This window comes from Cornus florida, unplaced genomic scaffold, assembly GCF_030987335.1.
Source record: "Cornus florida cultivar Cherokee Brave unplaced genomic scaffold, ASM3098733v1 CherokeeBrave_3.0.0_Hap2_Chr05, whole genome shotgun sequence".
Lineage (NCBI taxonomy): Eukaryota > Viridiplantae > Streptophyta > Magnoliopsida > Cornales > Cornaceae > Cornus > Cornus florida.
This window is the reverse complement of record NW_026775575.1, coordinates 101,258,123-101,285,442: the sequence shown is the minus strand read 5'-3', so window position 1 is coordinate 101,285,442 and position 27,320 is coordinate 101,258,123. Positions and strand designations below refer to the sequence as shown.

At 32.7% G+C, this 27,320-nt stretch overlaps 3 protein-coding genes across 3 annotated transcripts; 1 reads left to right on the top strand and 2 right to left on the bottom strand.

Moving 5' to 3' along the window:
- Positions 1-421: 421 nt before the first annotated feature.
- Positions 422-10,073, bottom strand: LOC132309864 (probable terpene synthase 9; the record flags this gene model as incomplete). Its single annotated transcript, XM_059808125.1, has 8 exons — positions 422-748; positions 852-1,100; positions 1,453-1,591; positions 1,699-1,917; positions 2,022-2,397; positions 2,512-2,767; positions 2,868-3,046; positions 10,019-10,073. Coding segments are annotated over 8 exons (1,800 nt in total), but the record flags the coding sequence as incomplete, so codon positions are not given.
- A 413-nt stretch (positions 10,074-10,486) lies between these two features.
- LOC132309863 (receptor homology region, transmembrane domain- and RING domain-containing protein 6-like) lies at positions 10,487-16,391 on the top strand. The gene is made up of 4 exons (XM_059808124.1): positions 10,487-10,707; positions 11,352-11,465; positions 11,698-11,791; positions 16,242-16,391. The coding sequence occupies exons 1-4, from the start codon at positions 10,487-10,489 to the stop codon at positions 16,389-16,391; spliced, it is 579 nt and encodes a 192-aa protein (XP_059664107.1).
- A 2,331-nt stretch (positions 16,392-18,722) lies between these two features.
- On the bottom strand, positions 18,723-25,877 carry LOC132309862 (probable terpene synthase 9). Its single transcript, XM_059808123.1, has 8 exons — positions 25,860-25,877; positions 22,056-22,130; positions 21,655-21,907; positions 21,182-21,557; positions 20,864-21,082; positions 20,618-20,756; positions 19,141-19,389; positions 18,723-19,025 (listed from the first exon to the last, which is right to left on the bottom strand). Exons 1-8 carry the CDS (start codon positions 25,875-25,877, stop codon positions 18,723-18,725), a joined length of 1,632 nt encoding a protein of 543 aa, XP_059664106.1.
- Positions 25,878-27,320: the final 1,443 nt, after the last annotated feature.

Sequence of the window (27,320 nt, the reverse complement as noted above, 5' to 3'; positions counted from 1 at the left end):
GACACGATTATTAAATAGGTTAGATTTGGGGTTATCTATTTAGTATAATAACTTTACATCGACACGACACGACACGACACGAACACGACCTACGAACACGAATTGCCACCCCTACTTAAAATATTTAATCTATACTTAGAACGCAGTTTTTAAAACAAATTATAACTTTTCAAAAGCTTAACTAAGCTAAAATTGATAATTATTAAAAACGCTTTTAATGAATTTAGACGTGTGTGATAACCATTATACCTTATCAACCATTTTCTACAAATCTAAAGAGAGCAAAAGAGAGTTGAAGGTTTTATTTTTTATTTTTTTATTTTTTTGCTTTTGAGGTGAAGGGTTGAAGGTTGTATCTCATCTGAATATAAAACAAAAGAGAGCAAAAGAAGGGGGAGTCCATCTTCTTCTCTTTTTCCGATTAATGCAGTTTACACTTCATGACAGGGTGGTTAGTTATCGGAATGGGCGTGACGATAAGTGAGGTCAAAAGATCTTTGGTCACCCCAAACGATGTACCAATACCATCCCCATGTTGGAAGATGCACAGGGCTGTCCGTGCCATGCTCAATGACATGGTTACAATGGAGGATTTAGGGCCAAATTTCCTTAAACTTGCTTCATTAAGCTTCCTCCACGAAGACTTTATTAGGCCCTTAATGTGATCTCGCGCTTCATCTTCTGATTTGCCTTCTTTGATCATGTAACATTGAATGGATTTCGCCACATCCCCTCTTACCATCTCAGCCTTCAAAAAATAAAAATAAAAATTGCAGCATGATCAATTATTAATTCATTACAATTTGAATGATATAGAATGGTCTAAAGTGATAAAATATATATATATATACCTTGGAAGTGCCCAAATCATCACTAAGTCGGGTAATGAGAGATGACCAGTAAATTGTCTGAGAGCCTTGCTTGAAGCAATCCATGGAGCTTTTCGTTCGGGGAAGTTGTTGCAGTAAGCAAGCATGGACAATGGCTGCGTGACCACCCACTGAAATCCATGAATTCCCCAAATATTCTTCAAATGTTGGCGTGTAACCGCTGTGGAACCACCTTGCTTCTACCAAATATGATCCACAAAGATTTGCCCACTGCAATAATTAAACATTACTAAATTTGCTCTCACATCGATCTGCTCTGTTTTTCCAAAAAATTATTGCTATCTTGGTGCTCCTATAGGTTAAAAAAATTTCTGCTAAAAATATACTATGTACGACAGAATGATTTAGTCACATTAGCCAATTCACTTGCTCATTCAAATTAAATTTTCAATATTTGACAAAAAAAAATAATATATATACATGAGATACTTTTACATTATATATATTCCTTTATATATATATATATATATATATTACATAAATTAATCACATGGCACAGAATCTACTCAATTGTGGTACCCAGCAGCATAAATTTAAAAATGATTGATTGCAGGTTGCTCACCTCTTCTTTAATATAGGGCAAAGTGTTGAAGCCATGTTCTTTTATACCATCATAGGCTATTTCATTTCCGAAGTTGAACATGGCCAAATAACATAGCTTCATGTAATCAGGGAGGTCCTCCACGGCGTTGATGTCCCATCTGATTGAACAAAAAGATCGAAATAAGAAAACTTGTTAGCTAATTTGGACAACAGTATATGTATACTAGTACAATTTAATAAAATGTACAGCTAGCATTATACGTACCTATTCACTGCATCAGTAAAACTTTCAAGCTCATCTAGTGATCCATATACGTCATACATGTCATCGATCGCAGTCAATATGCAGACAAATTTAGTGAGTCCCTTCCTGCATTTGGAGAACTGGGGCTCAAAGATGATCCCCATTGCCCACAAATAATTTTCCATCAAACGATCCCGGGAAAAACCAAGCCTTTCTTTAAAACCCAAGTCTCTCCACCACCTAATTAATTATATATAGTAAATTAAACATATATATATTGAACTCGTGCATTCATCCACCATAAAAGAATTTCAATATTCAAAGTACTACTAATTAAAACTCACTTTGCAAGTTCCTTTAGTTCGTTTTGATGTACCGATTGCACTTGATTGTAATCCAGTTTAGCCAACTCCAGCAGAATTGAGCTCCTGGTTTCGTCCACAGAATAGACATCGATGAAGTTCCTGGATTCCGCTCTTGACATCCTCCAGTGTAAGGGAACTTCCAGTGATTGTTGAACTTGCTCACCTAGTCCCATCTCCATCTTCCCAATTGATGACTTGAGATGTTTAGTACTAAAATTCATGGCTTCTTCTAAATCATCTTCACCATGCATTCCGAGATGTGAAGCTTCATACAAACTCAACATACCCAACACATCATCCCTTAAGCTTTCCAAGAATCTCCCACTGCTCCTATCTCTAAATTTGTCGAACACATCTGATTTAATTTCACCATTATCCAAAAGTTAAAAGCAAACCATGACATGGAATATTGTATTTGCAGTATAATATACTAATTAATTAATATGCAACTATAGATATATATAAATACCTGAACTAATAGAATAACCATGTGATCTTAGTAGCCGAAATCGCAATGCAGTTGTATATAGGTCACTGCAGGTAGCATCCGAAGAAGCAATACTACTAATACATTTTCCAATCTCTTGCTGAAAAAGGTAGGACACTCCCAGACGTTGCATTGAATCCATAAGCTTTAACTGCATGGAAATTTTTCCTTTGGTGGAGTCAAGCAACCTTCTTGATTCCTCCTTCAACTCTTCTAATTTGGCACCATATAATTCATACTACAAAATACGCAGCCTCAGCTATTACTAAACAATTACCGATAAAATAACTGAAAGTACTTATATATATACACCAAGAAAGAAAAAGAAATGGACATACTGTATATGGTGTGCTTAGTGACTGGATGAACTTAGGGTCCCAAATGCTTGGATGATAGTTTGCTGATCGCCTTTGGTTGAGTGGTTGAAAGTGATGATTGGTGTTATTAGACATATGCATGTTGGTGAAGTGAGCAAACATTGCTAGACGGCGTCTCTTGCTTCTCATTTGTTGCACTACTGGAATGAATGGCATTCCACGCCAAACATTAATTACATTGCTGGTCGGCGCAGAGGTATAAACTAGTTCCATTGATGGAAAGATCGATCCTAATTTTCAAGAACCAAGCTAGTTAGAGTAGTTTTTATTTTTCGTAAAAAAGTTGAGTTGGTTTTATAGAAGTTTTATGCCACACAAGCCCCATCATTTCCGGGTTCCACTTGCATGCATAGGCCCACCATTTAGGAATGGTGGCCTTCTAAATCAATTTTATAAAAAAAAAAAATATTTTTTTTAAAAATATAGTATATGTTTGGTATAACAACTGAGAAGAGAGAAAGATAAAATAAAATAAAAAGAGAGAGACTAATATTATGACGAAGTCAACCTTACAACAGTTGTTACTAGCTCTTCTTTTAGGTTAGCACATTTTTGGGGGAGGTTGATAATGCATAAATTTCATGGTCAAGCAACCAATATTGAAGTGATATCACTCTAAAAAAAAAAAAAAAAATCAGCTCAAAAATATTATAAATAAAATTATACAAGATGGTCATAGATAATACTCTCTCCGATGTACAAAACTACAAAACGTGTCTACTTTTTTTATTTTGGTTGTCTCAAAGTAATTGTTCTAATTTAAAATTCAATGTATTATATTTTTAATATTCAAAATTTACGGTCCTTATTTTGGAGTTATAAAAGCAATTAAAGTTTAAAATATGACTTCACGAGGATTCATCATAAAAAGGTTTATTTGAAAATTCTATTTCTTTAATTTGGTCAAATGAAATCAAAAGAAAGAGAATGTAAAAATTTGACTGATTTGTGTGATATATATACTGTAATGTTTTTTTTGAAAGCACTAAATTGGCGCCTTCATTTTGAAATTGAAAAAAAATTAGTTTGGTGCTCCCGGCATAAATGACTTTTTCTAATTTTGACTGTTAAAATTAATAAACATATTGCAAACCTCAATATTTGTATATTATCATTACAAAAAGACAAACCTCATATATCACAATTGTCATGAGGCCGACCTCAGTATAACATTATTCACAAAAGAATAGTAGTCGTGAGAGAAGATAAAAGATATGAAATGGAGTGAAAAAGAATAGAGATGATGGTGTTAGCTTTAATAATGTTTGAAGAAAAAAAAAAAAACTATATGAATGAATTAACCACTATATGCTTTCACAATAAAAAAACCAATGCACCGTTTAGGTTAATTTGGTAAGACATCTGACAACCAACGTGACGATTTGAATGCTAATAGAGGATTAAGGAGGATAAAAATAAGTCAAATGTCTCCCATGTGTTTTTGAATTTTGTCTACTAAAAAATAAGGCAAAATTAGTAAAATTTTTTTTATTAAACCTTGTATGGTAACTTAAATTGACTTCTATTGAGGTTTCGTTAATATACACTAACTCTTTTTATTTATTAAATTAAAATTACTTCCTTTAAAATTTGTATGTAATAATATATACCTTCCATTCGTTAACGGTCAATGATAAAAAAACGTTAATGTTAGCAATATTTTAAATTTCAAATTCTAATTCTACTCTTGAAAAGACATATTTATTGTAATAAAATACAATATATATATATAAGGCAAAAAATGTAATTACAAACTCGACAACGCAGGGATGGACCTACTAGCAGGTGAGGGGGTGCAATTGCCTCCCTGAATTTTTAAGTTTTTATTAATATACCATGCTATTTTTTCTTTTCTTTTTCAATATATACCCCTAAAATATTATTGATGCCCTCTACAATTATTACAAAATTTCAGCCGAACCCACTCTTACCTAAAATTACAAAAGCGTGCGTGCTCGTGTGTCTATATTTTTCCCCTTTCATTTCTCTGCATCCCGACTAGGTCTCCGGCTCCACTCTCCCCACCAACACCCTTTTTCTTTTTCTTTCCTCTCTTTCTTGTTATTATATATATATATATATATAAAGTTTCGGTTACTGTCAACTAGGAAGTATGATTTTACATGAGCATTATTTAAAGTTAGTAAAAAAAAAATAAAAAATTACAATATTTTTTTTTGATTTAGTTAGTAAAAAAAACTCGCATGCGTCTAACGGCTCATTATTATAATTATTATTATTATAATTATTATATATATATGAAGCTTCTTTCAGCCAACTAGCAGGCCGTTACGCACACAATTCCAAGCAAAAAGACCAAAATGTTTTCATATTTTCAAGTGTGATTCCTCAGGTGAGAAGTTGAAAAACTAGTGAAAAGGAGAGAAAATGATAATCTAACTTTGATTCCAGTTGACTATTGACCTCTGGCCACAATTTCAGAAGAGATAGTCCATGCATGAACAATTTTTAGATCGGTCTGGAGTTAGAAATTTGGTTCGGAAAGCATATTAATATAAGATAAAATAAAATTAGAGAATTTTAAAAGGATCGGAAAAAATAGAGTTCAATTTAAGAAAGAAAATGTAATTTTTTTTTTAAGAGAGTTAAAAATAAAAATAAAGAATAATAATAAGGAAGGATACGAAAAATTTGGGGGAATTTTATAGTATTTATAAATTATAGACACATTAAAAATAAAAAATTTAATGGGCATGGGGCACATGCCCCACCTGTGCCATGGTTTCGTTCTTGTCTAGAGATGGATTATGATATTGTCTAGACACTGCCTCCAAAAATAAAATAATTTAATATTTTGATTGAATCATTGAACATGACACCAATACATTTTTGAGGTTTTCAATTCATAACAAGAAAATTTTGTAATTATTATTTTTAAAATAGTAGAATTCAATGTAATTTAAAATATATTATAGGTTAATTAAAAATAAAAAAAAATTTTAAAAAATAAAAATAGTGGAATTCAATGTAATGGGGACTTATGAACATTTGAAATTTGAGTTTGATATGTACGAGAAAGTGAGTAGAATCATTTTCTATTACTTGGAATCAAACAAGAATATATAACTATATAATTTGTGGAAACTTTAGGGAATCAAATATGACATTAAACATGAATACTGCTTTCTTTCGGGGTGGTGTGTCTTATATTCCTATGACTTGAGGAAACATGTGAGTGGTGTGTCTTATATTCCTATGACTTGAGGAAACCTTTGACGCGAGAAAATATAGAATATGGACATGAAAATTAAAATATAAGGTGTTTACACTGTATTATAAATAATAATGCTATTTCAAATATTAGTAGAGATATATTATAATATTACTGTGTGGTTGTTTAAAATAAACAAAATAACGCAATAATTAATTAGATGCTTCACATTGTTCTGGAAAAGAAAAAGTTTTGCTTTCTTTCTTTTTTTGTATCATTAACAAAGAAATTTATAGTTCAATTATCAAACTGCTTTTCTAGAAGGTACAGTAGAACATGGGCATGAATAATTAATCAACTCATGGATGATTAATGTTTGTTAAACCCTGTTTTGGCTGTATAGAATTGGATGGAGCTTGAATTGAAATCGGTAGAATCGAAGAAAATTTTGATTCAATTTTCTGAGTTACTTTTCTCCAATTTCACCAATTTCAATTACAAAGTTTTAATTCAATGTCTGCCAAACATACCTTGATGGTTTTTCATATTTAATGCAGGCTAAGGCATCTTTTCATATTTTTTTTTTTTTTTTTTCCTGTTCTTTTCTTGTGTGCTTTTGTTACATCAAATTTCATGACGAATATATCAAACTCAATTTTAAAAAGACATATGCAAGTTTGTTTATCAAGAAATTACAATTTTATACAATCATTTTTTGGGATTTAAGCACTTGATTTATGTAATTCGATTATTGATGGAAGAATTGTATAAATTTAAGCAAACCTGTACAAAATTTCAAAGCCTTAGCCAATGTAGAAAGATCATGGGATGAGACATTTAGGATGTAAACAGGCCCCATAATACAGATCTCAAAAATAGAGAACAACCCATAAGACAACCTAAGGCCCAAGCCCAAGCCCAATTCCAATTTCTTCCAAATGTTGCAGCAAAAGTTAGGCCAGTCGTCTTCCTGCTTTCGGAGTTTCAGTTTTTAAAGCTATGTTAATTATGAAAGAAAAGGGAAAAAAATTAAAAGAATGAAAAGAATAAGATAGTGTCGACTAGTATTTGTATTTGACTATTTGGTTGACTAATAAATTAAAAAAAAATGGGTATTACTCACTGAATAATATTTACACTATTTTCAGAAAAATGACAAGTAAAAAAAAAAATTATTTTTTTGGGAGAATAAATTCACCACCCTCTATATTTTCTTATTTATTACTTTATTGATTTTGTAATTATAAACTATATTTACATTTCTTATTTATTACTTTATTGATTTTGTAATTATAAACTATATTTGCATTTGTGATTAGACAATATCAACGACTAATAGGGATCACTTACTCACTAATGAGTAGGTAAATATTGTCTTTACTTAATGAGTAGGTAAATATCACTTACTCAAAGCGCCCAACTTTTTGAATATGTGTGAAAAAATAAAAGAAAATAAATTATTTTAATAAATTTATCACCATAGTATTATTTTTTTTTTTAGATTTTGTCTTTTACAAGGTTAAATTTTGGTATTAAAACATTCCGTTAAAAATGTTAGTTTTTCTTATCTTTTCTCTTACTCAGATACCATACTAAAATAAAGGCCCAAGAAAATAAGCCTTTCACCGACCTGACCCAAGGTTACAAAGACAGGGCCTCAACATTTATAGGCACATGGTGATGGGTCACCAAAAAAACAAAATATTTTTAGGGCAAATCATCTCAGCCTCCCCAATCGCCTCCATCTCTATTCTCGTTGTCGACTCTGAAACCCCCCTCTCTCTGTCTCTGCAACTGCAAACTACAAAATCTACAAGAATCAGAAGTTCAAAACCCATATATTTCAGTTTATCTATATGTCTGCAAGAATCAAAAGTTCAAAACCCATATCGGCATATCATTTCAGATCCCATATCTTTCAGTTTCCATCGCCCGCTGTTCCAGTTCGGGTTCGCCGTTCGCAAGCTTCAGCCGCTGGCCCGCTGTCTCTCAACTCTCAAGCTTGCCCCCTTCTCTCTCTGTAACTGCTTACTTGTATGTATGGGTTTTGTTTTAATTTTTTTTTCTAAATCAACTAATCAAGGTATGTAATTCTTGTTTTGCAAACTAAATCCTATTTGGTGAAATTTTTTATGATCTTTTTTAAATATATATATTTTTAAACAAAGTAACAAAATTTGCATTGCATTTCGAGGTAATCATTGCATTGCATTTTGAGGTAATCACTGTAATCTACCTTTTATTTCAGCAAAACAAATATATATATTTTTTATTTCTATAACTTCTATTTCTTTTTTCTTTTTCTTTTTTTCTATTTTTTGGTCAATTATGTCTAGAAGAAAATTTGAATCTGGGCATGAAAAAAAAAAAAAAAAAAGGAATCTGAATTGAATTAGAAATCTGGAGAGATTGAATCTGAAACAATTTTTATCAACATGCCAAGCTTTTTGAAGATGGAAATCTTTTCAGAGCTTAAAAAAAAAAAATCATAACAAGAACTTTGACAAGCAAAAGTGCTTAATCTAGGGTAAAGCTCTAAAGTTACTTCTTGAAAATTAAAATACTTACAAAAGGCTTGCTTTTGAGTGAATTCCATAGTGTTGGAAGGGGCTTGCCATAAACTACCTCACACTCTGCTTCCACCAGTAGATTCCCAAATAGGATTGGTAAATTGGTCAAAATATTTTCAATCTTTCTGCCATATTTTTGTTTTCAAATTTTGGTTTTTGATTTTCTTTTGTTATTAGAATGCAGAATATCATGATATTCATTTGTTAATTTTGAAGATTATTCCTAAACGGATGCATTATACTTTGTTATTGGATTAATTTAACATAAGAGTTAAGTATAATATGTGCTAATCACACTTATCCGTAATCATACCTCTTTCTACGGATAGGTGTCCAACATGTTGACTGAAAGCATAGTTGGGTTGGGTTGGGTTGATACATGATACAAATAGTACTTAGATGGTGGTGTTTTAATTGTTATGAATGAGATTGTGAAACTTCTTCCTCACAACTTGAGTGTTTTCTTATTTTTAGTGTTAGCGTCGGGTCTTAACATTTAGCAAGAACAAGGTTCAAGAAACATGCCTCCTCAGTCATCAGTTAACAAACTCTTACTTTTTCTAAAATCTTAATTGACATTTTTAGCTAATTGGTTATGTTTATATATTCATGTTTTACATACGGATTATTCTTTTTTTTTTCTTTTTTTCTACATACATATATATAATATTGTTATAATGTGATGCTTGAACAATTTATTAATGGGAATTAAAGACTTGAAAGTTTAGTTTTCAATTTAAGAATATATGTTTTACAAGTTTAACGCTTTTAAAACTTTTCCTCTTTTGTCCTAATAATGTAGGTCCCTTTTCTGAAAGAAGAGAGTTGATTGGAATGGGTGGAGTAGGGAAAAAGAAACTAGGTATGTTTTTTTTGCCTAGCTAATTGAATTATATATTACCGTTGTAGCAGTGATGTTGGTTTTAAAATGATCAATTGTGATAGGAAATCTCTTTTCAAGTTATCTTAATCAAATGTATATCTATGCAAGAGGATTACGTAATTCTAGATAAGGATGTTAATGTCAACGTTACGAGGATGTTGATGTCAATGTTGACTTTAGTGATGACGACTGATGATGTTGATAATATGTTGATGCACTCAAATTAAGTCAAAGCGCTTAGAATTGAAGGAAATTTAGAGTTGAAGACATACTATTGAGCATAGTGTCTAATTCTTTTAGTTACAAGAATCTTTGGTCACTTCACACATGATTTTTCAGTTCCTGAAATTCTGAAACAATGGTGTGTAATATGATTCATTTACTTGGGCTCTCTTCTTTTTCATTTCTCTAAACCCTAATTTTATCTATGAAAAAGAAAAAGAAGACTCTACAACTTTAATTTAACTTTATCAGTTTGAGCATTGACAGAGCTTCTGAAATATTGAAACTGAAACAACAAAGAAGAGAGAGTCCACCAATAAGAATTACTAACTTAGGACAAAATAAGCTCTCTGAGCGTCTTGACTAATATTGGCATGGGAGACTTCTATAGATATGGACTTGTAGAGAGAAAGATACATGGTTGGGGACACAAAAGTGCACTACAACTGTGAACCGATAGGGTTGTGAGCTTTTGGCTTGTTTCATGCATCGGATTTAGGAAGTGTACAACAATGAAATGGAAGGCTCTGATGCACCCAAAGTTACAAACAGAGACAATAATTAATATTATATATTTATAACTTTGCTAATCTAATATGATACTACGTATATCTTACATACATATATATATATATGCTTGTAACTTTATACTTAGATATATTTTGATTTAACCCACCCCATTGAGAAATTCTGGATCCGCTCTTGCATTTACACCAATAACTTCAAAGAGGAAATGGGTAAATGTTGGCACCAAACCTTTGTTAACGTGAAGCTGGTTGTGGCAAAGAAAAGGCCTCAGGGGACTTCTAATCTCAGCTACGCCTTCTACGGTGGCTCACGAACAGAGCTTGCCAATATCATAGTTAATGAATTTTCAAAATGTTCAGAACCTGAAAATGGAGTGGTGCTTGGATCTGGTGTTTATTTGTCTCCGGTGAACTATTCGATTGACAGGTATATAATCACAACCCTCCTCTCTCTGTAGGAAAATGGTTCAAGAATATAAAATCCATTAACTTTAACCAAAGTTTTAGAGTTTCAAAAATTGATATAAAATGGCAGAGAATTCAATACACTCTGAAGTAGGTGATTACTATGCTTTAGCAATTGAATGGCCAACTCTACTTATTGCAATTGATTGATTTCTTGTGGCTTCCCTGTCTTCTTGCTCCATAGTTGTAACTGTGGCAGCTCTGTTGGTTGAGTAGCTTTGTATTATTGCCTTTCGGCCTCGTTTTTGTGGGCTCCTTTTGTACAGTTTTTGCTTGCTTCTAATAAAGTTGACTTACCAAAAAAAAACACAGAAAAAGAAAACTCATTTGTTTATGATAGCAAAATGATTATATCTATCTGACTATAGAAATGCCCATAGTATGTAAACTTATATTATAGATAATAGTAAGATTTTTCATTTAAACTAGCTGCAGAATTGTGAGTGGGTCAACTGGCACTTATCATTAGAATGTATTTTGTTTCCAACCTTTCAAATAGTATTTGTTAATTTACACTTTTAGAACCACAAGTATTAAGTTGTCACATTAAACTTTCACAAAGATTTCCATTTGTTTATTGCATATGTATGTATTTTTCTCTTTCAGTATTCACATTGTGACGATCAATTTATGTAACAATGTGTTATCGGCTGTGCCTGACGAAAATGGTCTGAGACATGTGGGTGGTGATATTGGGCGATTCGGAACTGGTTCAACCCGGTTTAGATCAATTTCTGCCTAGTTCCAAAGCTTTCTGACGCCGGAGTGGATGATATCGTCAACCCCAGAAAATATATAATTTGGGCTCCCTTCATGAACTCGCACATCGGTCCTAAATTTGTTATTAGCTTATTGCTAGTTTTGAAGGTAAGAACCTAATAATTATTTAACTTGGATTAACAACTTTATGTTTGATTGATTTATGTTTAAACCATATTGTCAATCTTTTCAGGTCCTCTGAGGATCCCTTCAAGTACTATATCATCACGAATGAAGTCTCTCGTGTCCCTGCTATCCACTGTGCTGCCAAAGTACCTCAAGTGCTGGTTTGTTGGCAAAAGCCTAATCGAATCCCCAAGTCTTAAGTGTAATTGTTAGTTTTGAAGGCTCTGGTGTCACTTGCTAATCCACTGTCCTGCCAAAGTACCCCTCATTCAGAGCTGGTTTGCTGCCCAAAGTATTAGTACTGATATTCTTATCCCACAGACTCAACCATGATCAAGAGGTTTGTTAGAATATATTGTATATTCTAACCTTATATAGGATTATCATATATAGGATTCTATCTATGTATAGGATTACCATATATATAGTTATCATATACATATAGGGTTTACTTGTTTATCACACATAACCCCTCCTATATAAACCCCTCTTGTATACATGTCAAATATATCAATACAATACAGAGTTCTCTTTTATATTTAACATGGTATTAGAGCCTTTCGATTACTGGTATCGTCCAAGACACATCAACAACGATGCTAGCAGTAGTGCGTGATGCCAGCAGTAGTGTCACGTCAGTTGTTAATCGTGTCTCTATCTTCATCATGGGTGAAAACCTATCTTCACCAAATCGCTTCCGTCATTCCGCTTTCAAGATCTCATTTCCAAACTCAAGATGGTTTCATTCAATCCACATTTATTTCCAAACTCAAGATGGTTTCATTCAATCCACCTTGATTTTGAGGAGGGCTGTTAGAATATATTAGTGAATATATTATTACTATATTGTATAATATATTCTAACCTTATATAGGATTACCATATATAAGATTATATCCTTGTATAGTATAGGGTTTACTTGTTTATTACACATAACCCCTTCTATATAAACTTTTCTTGTATGGTGGATCTCAAAAATATCAATACAATAAATACAAAGTTCTCTCTTTTATATTTAACAAGGTTTTTGTTGATTAAAATGCACTTCCCAAGTGGAATTAAGATAAGAGAAGAATAGTTTTGAATTTTTTTTTTTGCATTGTATGATTCCTTATAGCTCACATTATCTTTGATTCACCATGGTTTTATTGATAATCTGCTCCTTGTCTAAAATTTCTAGTCAATTTATTGCTTGGTGATAGCATATTGAATGGTCTATACGTGATTATTGTGTGTTTTGTTTGGTTAAATCTTCATGTGATTTTTTTTTCATTCTTAATGTGATTACTGATTGATATGGTCTTTTTTTAGGGATTTTTTTTTTGTACTTGTGAGTTTGAATGTCCTAAATATTAGTACTGATATTCTTTTCCCACAGACCCAACCCAACCCTTCACGACCATGATCAGGAGGTTCATAGGCTCTAGTGTCATAAGTCCCATTACTTTTGTGCGATTGAGGACCAGGGTAATGGTTCATAACTCCATATTAGATACTTAATATGGCATGTTCTTCAAATAATGATGCTTCTTGCCATATCTGCTTGAAGGGAAGTTATAGGCAGTGCCTCCTATTTTGCTTCTATATATAAAGAAGGCAATTTAATCGCCCCTCTTAAAAGTAATATTACTTCTAAAAGACACCTAAAGGTATGAGTCGTACGAGTGAAACAAGTCCAAAGGAGGAAGAAATCCATATTCTCATGTTCAACATAGATGAAGATGGAAAAGAATAAAGGGATATCGATTTGATTTTCAACACTGAAACAGAGCAGTAAGGAGTGTTCGGAAATCAGGAAGAAAATTAGTAGAAAAAATGGTTGAACTAACATACAACTACTCTCCTCAACATATTTGATATCACTTCCCTACACTACTTAGTCCTTACATTCCACCATTGATAATAAGCTGAAATAACTCCAAAATCACCCCAACCAAAAAGACAGAATAGTTGCTCAAACCAAGCATAAATGTTTGGTGATATGTACTTGCATTAAACTAACATTTGTCATGAAATGACCATATAATATTAGTTGCTCTAATATTTGTCATGAAATGTACTTGCAGTATAATATGCTAATTAATATGCAACTATATATATATATATATATATATATATATATATATATAATTACCTGAACTAATTGAATAACCATGTGATCTTAGTAGAGCCGAAATCGCAAAGCAGTTGTCTATAGGTCACTGCAGGTAGGATCCCAAGAAGCAAGACTACTACTAATACATTTTCCAATCCCTTGCTGAAAAAGGTAGGACACTCCCAGACGTTGCATTGAATCCACAAGCTTTAACTGCATGGAAAGGTCTCCTTTGGTGGAGTCGAGCAACCTTCTTGCTTCATCCTTGAACTCTTCTAATTTGGCACCATATAACTCATACTACAAAATAGGAGCTATTACTAATTAATTACCAATAAAATAACTGAAGTACTTATATATATATATATATATATATATATATACTTATTCCAAGAAAGAAAAAGAAAAGGAAATGGACATACTGTATATGGTGTGCTTAGTGACTGGATGAACTTAGGGTCCCAAATGCTTGGATGATAGTTTGCTGATCGCCTTTGGTTCAGTGGTTGAAAGTGATGATGATTGGTGTTATTAGACATATGCGTATTTAGCCTTGCAAGGTGTCCTTACTGATTCACTCGGATTCCAAGTGCCCCGGTTTAGGAGGCGGTTGGATGACACACTGTGGGAGATCAGTATGAATATTCCTAGAAATAGGTGAGTCAGCAAAGGAGCTAGCTTGAGTTTAACTGCTTCGAGAGTTCGTGAATTACTATATGAGATGTGTTTGGCTGCATGGAATTTGAGTTTTGAAATTGGAATTGATACAATTAAAGAAAGTTGTTTAGAAAATTGAGCTAAATTTTTTTCCTATTTCACCAATATCAATTTCAAAACTCCAATTTTATGCGGCCAAACACATCCTGTACCTATTTATGATATTATTAAATGAAATAGTGAAATGCTTAGGACATAATTTTATTACCATTTTTTTTATCCAACAAATTTTTATTAGATACTTGAAGACGTTTTAGCAGCAAAGTTCAAACCAAATGTATAAAAAGTTCATAGGCAAAACAAATAAAAATTAGTAAAATTAAAACAAAATATATGAAGTGTAAATTTGATAAAGTGATACAAGATGACAACAAGTATCACAGTTCAACACTAAATAATTATTCAAACTTATGGGACTCTAATCCTCTTTATTCCGTTTAAAAATTTACAGAAGTTATCACTAAGCTACACAACATTTGATATTTTTTAACTATTAATGATGTATATTTAGCTCTTAAAGAATGCTCTCAAGATCTCATTACCAGAATTCATGAAATAGTAAACATTAAGCTCTGTTTGTTTGAATGTAAAGTATTTTTTAAAACATATTTTTTTATTTTTTGTTGTCGTAAAATATTTACAAAAAAAAAAAAAAAAAAAAAAAAAAAAAAATTAAAATTTAACAAAAATAATTTACTCATCAATTCTTGGCAAGTTAATTACACACGTAGGGATGGCAATATTTTTCGACCCGGTGGGTTTTCGCCCTGCCCCGAAACTAATGGGGTGGATTTGATAGCCCTTTAAATGAGTTTGGGATGGGTATGATAAAACAATTGAAAACCTAAAGCGGGTTTTGAGGGGGAGGGCGGATTTAGTGATGACCCCGTCCCAATTATATATATATATATATATTAAGAATAGCAATTCGTGTTCGTGGGTCATGTTCGTGTTGTGCCGTGTCGATGTAAGGGTATTATACTAAACAGGTAAATCCAAACCCAATCTTTTTAATAATCATGTCAAGAATTCTTAACACTAACCCAACCCATTTATTAAACAGGTAAACATGTTAACCCGTTTAATGGCTTGTTTATCAAAACGAGACATTTAATATTTAATCAAATAATAAATAATAGGAAAAAAAAAATTGTCATAATCAACCCAAATATTCAAAAAAAAAAAAAAAAATTATAAAACATAGACAAAATTTATGTTGAAATGACTTAACTATCCCCTAGTAATTGAGTTTAAACAGATAACATATTATATATGTCATATTCATGATTATAACATGTTGAGTTAAATGGGTAATAAATGAGTTACACGGGTTGAATTCTTCAATCTTGACCCGACACAATTTAAGTAAACAGGTTAATCGTATTGACCTTTTTATGCCCCATACGCATTTATTCTAAACTTAATCTCTTTTAACTCGTGTCGTGTCGTAATTTGCCACCTCTAATATATATATATATATATATATATATATATATATATATATATAGGGTTAATTACAACGACACCCCCCGAGGTTTACCATATTGACAGCCATATATAACTTAGCCGATTTTTGAACAAAGACACCCTCTAGATTTACAAACTTGAATAATGACACTCCATTTTAAAAAAACAGAGCCAAACAAAGCTTTAAGTGACATGAAATGTCTATTATGCCCTAAGATATATTTTAATCCTCACTTAAAATGACCAAACTACCCTCTCATCTCATCTCTCTCTTTCAACATCTCAGATTCTCATCTCATCTTACCTATATAGCTTTATGGGATATTTTGCAGGAAGAATATGCATTTGGAGATGAAGTGGGGAGACTGGGATGTGAGCATGCATTTCATATGGTCTGCGTACACCAATGGCTGCAGCTGAAGAATTGGTGCCCAATCTGCAAGGCTTCAGCAACACCCTCACAATCACCCTTGACAGTATAGTTCATATACTGAATCAGATATGTGGCAGTATTCTGTACAAATTACGGGGGCCTCTTCAATTTATCTTTTTTATTTTATTTTACTTTATTTTTTTAGGTGTGCATAAAATATTGGTTTCATTCAATCCACTAATAAACCGAGGCTGTTCGCTTTGTGGTTGGAACTACATAATGATTTGCATAGTACACTGAATAAAAAAAAAAAATTACTGAATGATTTGCATAATGATTTGGAACAAATAGCTGCCTGTTCAATTCATTGGAATTTGCCTTTTCATTTTTTATGTGTTTTGTTTTTTATGTTTTTGTTTTATGATCCGAATGGTTAAAAGTTTTGTGATAGTATTTCATCCTCAACCACCCATATGTAAATGTGAGCTAGAATCTCAATGCTATATATCTTCATAAGCTGATGAGAGATTTATCCCCTAGCCGTAGCTGTTGTGCTTGTGATGATTTCGCACATTGAAATTTGTCAAAAGAGAGCAGCCAAAACAACCCAATCTGGGCTTCAAATTAAATTCAAATCGGATGTTGGTAACAAATTAGCTATGTTTCTGAATGTGTTATTGTACTACTCGTATTTCAAGTTGCCATCACAGTTGTTCAATTTATGATGATGAGAAAAAAATCTTGCGGCGGCGGCGGCTCAGATGGACAGCTTGGACGGTGGTGAGGTTGGGCTCGCTGTAGGCGATGGGCTGGTTCTGCTCGGCGGCGGAAGCGAACAGCCCGGCGGTGGCGATGGCAGTGAGCAAACGGTGGAGGAAAGACTGCGGCTGTGGATGGCTCGGATGAGGGCGACGGCGGGACGATGATGGACTCGGCTATGGGCCTGTGGCGGACGGTGGGGAAGAAAGGGTCACAGAAGATAAAAAAAAAAAAAAAAAAAAAAAAAAAAAAAAAAAAAAAAATAGAAGAAGAAAGGATTTTTTTGGATGAGGGTAATTTGGTCATTTTACGTGGTCAAAGGGTTATCATGTTTGGGGTGGGGGGTGTCTTTGTCCAAAAAAATGCTAAGTTGTATATAGCTGTCAATATGATATACCTCGTGGGGTGTCGTTGTAATTAACCCTAATATATATATATATTCAATATGTTTAATACATTTTTTACTTTGCTAGAAGTGTTATTAATATTCACTGTTTAGTAATTTAAAAGTTCTAGCAGTTTATTTATTAGTCCAATTTGAGTACTTGGATTAATTTTTTTGTACTAAATAATAAAACTGGCATAACTTGCCCCACTCCATATTAAAGAGTACAAGGTGTTGAGTTGGTATTTTGTTTGTCGAAGTTGAGCGGGGATGATATACCAATTACAAATCCGTTCCGAAGTAGGGGCGGAATTGGTATTACAAAATTTTTAACGGAGCGAAGTAGGTTTTAGCTAAACTCGCTCCAACTTCGCCCGAATGCCATTCTTTCGCCCCATTTGATGTACTCGACATCAAACTCGATCTAAACCTTTATCAAACATCAAATATATATATATATATATATATATATATATATATATATATAACTTAAAATAAAATTAAAAATATATATTTTACACCGAAACAAACAAAACTTAAAGAAAAAGTTATTTTATTTTCACTCGCAATTATATGAGTTAAAGAGTTAAGGCTCGTTTCAATAAATTCATATATACTGAAGGACTTTTCTTTTGCCTTGTTTTTTTTAAACGGTATGTGGCTCTGGCACGAGGATGACTATCTACCGGTCATTCACAAGCTTTATTGTTTAATTGGACTAAACTTTAAATTCTACTTACGAATTTAATATACCAACTTAATCAATCGATTAAATTTTTAAAAATTAATCATATTATAATTCGAGTTGTACAGTACAATTAAATAATAGTGCATTGAAGTCTTTTGGCCATGGCATTGATGCACCTCCATGCGCCATGGCAGACATTCAAGTGTGGTATGTCCAACCGTAGTTATGGCCTAACCAACACCCACCCACCCTCGACGTTTTTAATCAGTTAATTGAAATTTCAAAAAAAAAAAAAAAAATTGTTGTTAGACATGCCACACTTGAATGTCTGTCATGGTCTAACCAACCCATCCTAGACGTTCTTATTATTATTATTATTATTTTTAATTTCAGTTAACTGATTAAGAACGTGGAGGGTGGCCAAGTGGATGTTGGTTAGGCCATAACCAAGATTAGACATAAATAAAAATTAAAAGAATAAATGAATAGAAGTGTGATTTTTTATAAAGAGAAAATATGGAAAAAATTAATTCATAACTACTTATGTTATATGATCTTTAAAAATTAACTAAAATTACTAAAATTCACTATAAATCCATATTGAAAAATTAACTAAAATTCACTATAATGGGCGTGACGATTAGTGAAGTCAAAAGATGTTTGGTCATCCCAACCGATGTACCGATACCATCCCCGTGTTGGAAGATACACTGGGCCGTCCGCGCCATGCTCAATGACATGGTTACAATGGATGATGATTTAGGCTGAAATTTCCTTAAACCCTCATTAAGCTTCCTCCATGAACACTTTATTATGCCTTTAATGTGATCGCGTGCTTCCTCTTCCGACACACCTTCCTTTATCATGTAGCATTGAATGGATTTTGCTACATCCCCTCTAACCATCTCGGCCTTCAAAAAAAAATAAAATAAAATAAAAAAATAAAAGAAACAATATGGTATGATATAGAATGGTTTTAAACTAGTGATTACTACAATATATATATATATATATGTATATATGTACCTTGGAAGTGCCCAAATCATCGCTGAGTCGGGTAATGAGAGATGACCAATAAATTTCATGGGAGTCAAGCTTGAAACAATCGAGGGAGCTTTTGGTTATGGGAAACGCTAGCAGTAAGTAAGCATGGACTATGGCTGCATGACCACCCACCGAAATCCACGCATTTCCCGAATACTCGTCAAATGTTGGTGTGTAACAGCTGTGGAACCACCTCGCTTCTATCAAATATGATCCACAAAGATTTGCCCACTGCAATATTAAACATTAATCACCCACTTTATTATTGTTAACAATGAAAATGCCTACTTCCTACTTCCAAATTTTGTCATTATTTCAAGAAAAATGCTAATTGCAGTTACACAAGTAACTGTTCATTCATAATCCCAGCTAGGAGTGATTATTTTAAATACATTAATTACTTTGAGTCTCTATTTTTATACAACTATACAAACATTACTTTTTTAGACAAGAATACCCTTTTTAAATTATCTAACTTTTCTTTTTCTTTTTTTTCCTTTTTTTTTTTGAAAAATAAAATGATAATTATCTAGCCTTTCTTCTTATCTCCTCTTTTAATTGATTCATATAGGGATGTGTGCCCGTATGTGTGTGTGTGTGTGTATATATAATAACTAATGTGATCTGAATGGATGCTAAAAATTAGATAGGATAATCCATTCGCAAGAGATGGATTTTGAAAGAAAAAAAAAGAGTAGAAAAAAATCTGAAAAAGAACAAGATAGATTTTGAGATTTAAAATATATATATCTACAAAATTAGTTTTATATACTTATATATTTCTTTTTTGGTGAAAGAATTATTTCCTTTTCTTTTATATCCTTTTTTTTTTTTAATCCATTTACACACGGATAGTTGTAAAAATAAAAAATAAAAACAAAAAGAAACATATATAACAAAAAAGGAAATAATTCATTTACTCAAGGATAGGTGTAAGAAGAAATATATAATCGATCTCAGAATCCATCTCCTACGTGTATAGAGATTCTTTTCTCACTCTTTATTTTTTTTACCTTTCTATTTATCCTTTTTGGATATTTTTCTGGCTCTTTTTTTTTTTTTTTTTTTTCTTTTTCCTTTTATTTTTTCACATAACACTAGTTACATATATAGGCACACATCCTCGATTAAAAGAGGAGAGAAGAAAAAAGATTAGATAATTTAAAAGGGTATTTTTATTTTAAAAAGTAATATTTGTAAAGTAACTCAAGTAATTAATACATTTAAAACTAATCAATCCTAACTGCAACTGTAAATGAACAATCGCTTGTGCGAGTGCAATTAACACTGCTCTTATTTCAAAATTTTATCGCAATCCTGATTGCTCCTATAGGTTAGATGGATGCATTACTGCAACACCCTTCAATTATGTTTAGAATAGTTTTGTCTCGTTAGCCACTAGCTTGATAATACTTGGTAAAAATCATAAATTTATATTTAATGGTTGCAGGTTGCTCACCTCTTCTTTAATGTAGGGCAGAGTATTCAAGCCATGTTCTTTTAGACCATCATAAGCAATTTCATTTCCAAAGTTGAACATGGCCAAATAACATATCTTCATGTACTCAGGGAGGTCGTCCATGGCATTAGTGTCCCATCTGATACAACAAAATAAAGAAATAAGAAAACATTAATATTACAGCTAGTGCAAATTAAAAGAGCAGCATACATTAATAGTACGTATCTCGATCTATATATATCATACCTGTTCACTGCATCAGTAAAACTTTCAAGCTCATCTAATGATCCATATATATCATACATGTCATCGATGGCAGTCAATAGGCAGACAAATTTTGTGATTCCCATCCTGCATTTGGAGAATTGGGGCTCAAAGATGGTCCCCATTGCCCACAAATAGTTTTCCATCAAGCGATCGCGGGAAAAGCTAAGCTTTTCTTTAAAACCCAAGTCTCTCCACCACCTAAATAGTAAATAAGATTAAACTCATTACTACTCTTCCTCATTAATCCACAATAAAAAAGGAAAAAAGAAAAGCATTTCAATCAAACTTAAGACTTACTTTGAAAGTTCCTTTAGTTCTTTCTGATACACCGATTGCACTATATTATAATCCAGTTTAGCCAACTCCAGCAGAACTGGGCTCTTCGCATCGTCCACAGAGTAGACATCAATGAAGTTCCTGGCTTCTGATTTTGGCATCCTCCAGTATAAGGGCATATCCAGTGATCGTTGAACTTGCTCAGCTTGTCCCATCTCCAACTTCCCAATTGATGACTTGAGATGTTTAGTACTAAAATTCATGGCTTCTTCTAAATCTTCTTCACCATGCATTCCAAGATGTGAAGCTTCATACAAACTCAACATACCCAACACATCATCCCCTAAGCTTTCCAAGAATCTCCCTCTACTCCTATCTCTAAATTTGTCGAACACGTCTGATTTAATTTCACCATCATCCAAAATTAAGTTAAAATCAAACCATGTACTCGCAGTATATAATAAACAAATATGCAACTATATATATTAGTTTACCTGAACTAATTGAATAACCATGTGCTCTGAGTAGCCTAAATCGCAATGCAGTTGTGTATAGGTCGCCACCGGTAGCATCCCAGCAAGCAATACTACTAATACATTTTCCGATCTCTTCCTGAAAAAGGTAAGCCACTCCCAGGCGTTGCATTGAATCAATAAGCTCTAACTGCATGGAAAGGTCTTTGGTGGACTCCAGCAACCTTCTTGTTTCACCCTTCAACTCTTCTAATTTGGCACCATAAAAGTCATACTACAAAATAGGCCAGCATGAGCTATTACTAATTGATTACCAATAAAATAACTGGACTTTATATATATATATATATATATTCCAAGAAAAAAAAAAAAAATGAATTTATCTATATATATATTCCAAGAAAAAAAAGAAATGGACATACTGTATATGGTGTGCTTAGTGACTCGATGAACTTAGGGTCCCAAATGCTTGGATGATAGTTTGCTGATCGCCTTTGCTTCGGTGCTTGAAACTCATCGGAGTTGGACATGGTGGTGAAGTGAGCAAACATTGATAGGCCTCTCTTGAATGCAAGTTAAAGAGTAATTTTTATTTTTCTGAAGAAAAGAAAAGGTCGAGTAGGTTTTATAGAGAAGTGTAACTACACAAACCGACCATTTTCTGAGATCCATGGATACACAACTTGAAAGCATCATTTTAAAAAATATATATAAAGGATATGCTTGGTACAACAAGAAAGAAAATGAATAAAAGGAGAGTAATGTTACTAGGAGATCGATTCCATTTTGTTTGTTATGAGGTCACCTTTTAATTAGCACATTTTGGACCAAAAATAATAATAATGCATAAATTACATGTTCACTCTTAAAATATTATAAAAGAAAATTATACAAGATAGTCCAAGATAATAGTTTATTTTGTTCATATGAAGAAAAAAAAAACAACAAAAAAGTTTAATTAATTTGTATGTTCTATTGTAAAAGTTTAGTCCTCTTTTAAATAATTAGATGTCTATCTATATTTGTATATTATTACGCCAAAAGATGGATGATTCAAGACAATTGTCATGAGATTGACCTTATTGTTCTTGAAATTCAGAGAAAAAACATGAAAATTAAAACTCTATTCGATACTTTTATTGATGGTGTTAAATCTAATTTATAGAATAGGATTTAGCTAAAATAGATAACTAATTACCTACCAATTTCTCCTAAATCAAAGAGTAAATAATTCAATCTTACAGCTTATAAGGGCTAGTTTGATGTGGTTGAATGAAATAAAGTGGGAATTGAATGAATCAGAGAATGGAATGAGAATGGAATGACCATTCTCATTTTCATGTTTGGTTGCACAGAAAAATATTATATTTTTGTAAAACATATATATATATGTGTGTGTAGCCGACGTTTCATTAAATGCTTTTTTATTCATTTATTTATTATTTTTTTTTAAAGTGTGAATGGAATGGCCATTCCTTTAGTTTGAAAGTGGAATGAATTAGAGGGAATTACCATTCTCGGAGAATAAGTAAGAATCATCATTTCAACTTTAAAGTTATTTATCAAATTAAAGAATGAAAACAAAAGTATTCCATTCTCACTTCATTTGATTCCATTCACTCACACCAAACATGGCTTAAGAGATAAAATCTCAACACTCCCCCTCAAGTTGGTGCATAGATGTCACACATGCCTAACTTGTCTAAAAATTTTGAAAATACTTAATTTGAGACTGCTTTAGTGTGAATGTCGGCTAGTTGATCCTCATATCGAATCTTAGGCAACTCCAAAATTTTCCCATCCAACTTCTCCTTAATGAAGAATCTGTCTATTTTGACATGCTTCATACAATCATGTTGAACTGGATTCATGCTGCTTTATTGTCACAATATAGTTGAATAGGTTGTCCAGGTAGATAACCCAAATCCCGCAAGAGAAGTCTTAACCACAATATTTCACAAAGTGCAAGCGTCATACCTCTGAATTCAGCTTCTGCACTCGAGCGAGCAACAACATTTTATTTATTACTTCTCCATGTAACAAGATTACCTCCTACAAAAGTAAAGTAACCAGAAGTAGATCGCCTATCATCTATAGCTCCAGCCCAATCAACATCAGTATATACATTTATGTTTTGGTAATTAACATTTTTAGTGAACAAAATTCCTTTTTCCAGAAGTAGATTTCAAATACCTCAAAATGCGCATAACTGCATTCATATGTTGCTCTCCAGGATCATGCATAAACTGGCTAACAATGCTCAATGCATAAGCCAGATCCGATCTCGTGTGTGCTTAGTACATCAATCTCCCTACAAGTCTTTGGTATCTTCCTTTATTAGCAGATACTTGGTTGGACTCAACACATAACTTCAATCCTTCTTCCACTGGTGTCTCAGCTGGTTGACATCCTGTTATGTCAGTCTCTTATAATAGATCTAAGAAATATTTTCTTTGAGATAGAAAATTTCCTTTATTAGATCGAGATACTTCGATCCCAAGAAAATTTCTCAAAGGACCTAGATCTTTCATTTCGAATTCTCTGGACAAGTACTTCTTGAGAGCCTTCATTTCTTTAAGATCATTCCTTATAACCACCATGTCATCTACATATATAATGAGTGTAGTGATCTTACCCTATTGTTTGTTCAGAAATAACGTGTGGTCTGAATTGCTCTAATGGTAGCCAAAGGCTATCATAGATTTTGTGAATCTTTCAAACCATGTTCTTGGATATTGTGTTAACCCATATAATAATTTCTTTAACCTGCAGACCTTCCGATTATACTTTTTAGGTATCATGCATCCTGGTGGGAGATCCATGTAGACTTCTTCAGATAATTCACCATGCAGAAAGGCACTCTTCACATCGAATTGTTGCAATAGCCAATCCAAATTCGCAGCTAAAGACAACAAGACTCGAACTGTGTTAATTTTGGCTACAGGTGCGAACGTCTCTGTGTAATTGATTCCATAGGTTTGGGTATAACCTTTTGCCACCAATCTTGCTTTAAAGCGTTCAACTGTGCCATCGACTTTATACTTCACAGTGTAAATCTATCGACATCCAACTGGTTTCTTTCCTGGTGGAAGATCAATGAGTTCCCAAGTTTTATTTTCCTACAAGGATTTCATCTCCTCGTTCATAGCTGCTTTCCACCTAGGATCAGCTAAGGCTTCCTGCACACTGTTCGGAATAGATACAGTAAATAATTGATTTACAAATAACAAATTTGATTCTGACAAATGATGGTTCGACACATAATTGCTCATGGGATACTTAATTTTACTAGAAAGTTCGGGTTCATATGTGGGTTTAGGAATACCTCTAGTGTGACGCGGTGGTAATTGTTTTCTGAGTGGCTTAGGCACTAAATCAGGAACATCCTCAGCAGGCAATTGGTTTGATATATCAGTTGCAAGGGATTCGAACTCAGACGACGATGGGGTTGGTGCCATACTTTCCATTTCTGGGCATTCATCACCACTTTGATCCAAACTTATACCACTCGAATCCAATTCGCCCGATTCCTAATTGGTTGGTCCAACTTGTGAGTCATCAACACTAAAATCGCCGTCCTCAAAAGTGTGATAATCATAATCTAGAGTCTGAATTTTGTTTTGGTACTCACCCTGAAGTTCAGAGGCAGAGGAAAAATACATGAAGTCTTCATGGAAGACAACATCCATTGTTATAAACATTCATCGAGTTGGAGAGTGATGACACCGATACCCCTTTTGATGAGTAGCATATCCTAGAAAAACACATCGCAATGCTCAAAGAATTAGCTTGTTGCGTTGATGCTTATGGAGGTCTACAAATGCTACACAACCAAAGACATTATGAGGTAGATTTAGGACGGTTGAGGCAACAACTACGTCAGTGAGAGCCTGTAATGGTGTCCGGAAGGCAATAGAGCTGGAAAGTACTCGATTGATTAGATATGCTGCAGAGATAAGTGTTTCTCTCCAATACAATAATGGCATATGCGCTTCTATCAATGAAGCACAAACAACCTCCAACAAGTGTCGATTTTTTTGCTCTGCAACCCCGTTCTGCTGGGGTGTATTGGAACAAGTGGTTTGATGAATAGTTCCATGTGCTTCCAAATACTGCTGAAGGTCAAAACTCTGATATTCTCCACCATTGTCATCACGGAGAACCTTAACATGTGCAATGTATTGAGTTTCAACCATTTTATGAAACTTCTGAAACAATAAGTTCACTTCACCTTTGGACTTCATCAAGCACAACTAGGTCATCTTGGTACAATCATCAATAAAAGTAACAAACCAATGGGATCCACCTAAAGTAGGGACTTTGGACGGACCCCAAACATCATAATGTATAATCATAAAAGGAAGTGGACTTTGACACAAACATAATGGATACGAAACACGGTGGCTCTTTGCTAGTTGACAAACATCACAGCGAAAATTAGAAACATCAAATTTTGCAAACAAACTAGGAAATAATTTTTTCAAATAACCAAAGGAAGCATGCCCCAGACGTCGATGCCACAATCAAATTTCAGATTTCTTTTTCTCCCCCTCAGAACCATCCACTGTCAGTACTTGTAGTAGCTTGTCGGAACTTTTGGACATCAAGTCCAAGTAATACAGTTTCCTTCGCTCTGATACCATCTTGAAATTCAGAGAAAGAATATGAGAATTAAAACTCTATTCGATACTTTCATTGATGGTGTTACATCTAATTTATAGAATAGGATTTAGCTAAAATAGGTAACTAATTACCTACCAATTAGTCCTAAATCAAAGAGTAAATAATTCAATCTTATAGTTGTACTATAAGAGATAAAATCTCAACAATTGTAGCATTATTCATAAAAAAAAATAGAATAAATAAGATTACATTACTTTGAAAATGATAGTGTAAACCTCGCATTGTGTTTGATTGACTAACAGAGAAAGAAATGATACGAAAATGTTAACATTTTAATAATGTTTAGAAAAATAAATAATAAATAAATAAAATTATTTTAATAAATTTACCACAATATTCTTTTACATTTTAAAAGACTATTACATAGATAAGTAATGCATCATCTGACAATCCAAAGCGAGAATTAAAGTGAATTAAAACATGTCCAATGACTCATATAATATTTTAAATAAAATTAGTATCACAAAAGTTTCATTCAAATTTGCAACCATTTCTTCCTTTTTGTGTAGATAACAAACTTTACTCATCATATTTAGTTTGCATCCATCCAAATTTCTTTATTTTCTTTTAAAATTTTATACCAAACACACAACGGATCGCGTATATATTTTGTATGTTTTATAGTTGCATATATATTTCGTACAAAAATAATTTATTTTCCAACAATCACTTTATTAAAATTGCATAGTGATAAGCAGAGCCGAACCCAAAGGAATGCTTTGATGAAAAACTAATATGAATTCAAATTAATTTAATTTTAACACAGTTAGAGAAAATAATTTTAAAACAATATTTTTGGGGTTTTATCACAAATAAGAAAACAAAATCAAAACAAAAATAAATAAAATCTCAAGGGAATAGAATCCACCACCACGAATCTATATAAATAAATAGTCTAATTTTCCTGTATAATTTCTCCTCAAATAATATATACTCGACCAGTCCAATTAGAACTTAGAAAGATGAAGGAAGATATGACATTAGAACTAGGCTATTTACTAGAA

Coding starts and splice junctions, on each gene's coding strand:
- LOC132309862 (XM_059808123.1), bottom strand. Junction 20,757..20,863: donor TTTACTGATGCAGTGAACAG/GTATGATATATA, acceptor TTGTTGTATCAG/ATGGGACACTAATGCCATGG. Junction 19,390..20,617: donor TGCCCTACATTAAAGAAGAG/GTGAGCAACCTG, acceptor TTAATATTGCAG/TGGGCAAATCTTTGTGGATC.
- LOC132309863 (XM_059808124.1), top strand. CDS start 10,487: ATGGGTAAATGTTGGCACCAAACCTTTGTTAACGTGAAGCTGGTTGTG. Junction 10,708..11,351: donor GTGAACTATTCGATTGACAG/GTATATAATCAC, acceptor TTTCTCTTTCAG/TATTCACATTGTGACGATCA. Junction 11,792..16,241: donor CCAAAGTACCTCAAGTGCTG/GTTTGTTGGCAA, acceptor GATATTTTGCAG/GAAGAATATGCATTTGGAGA.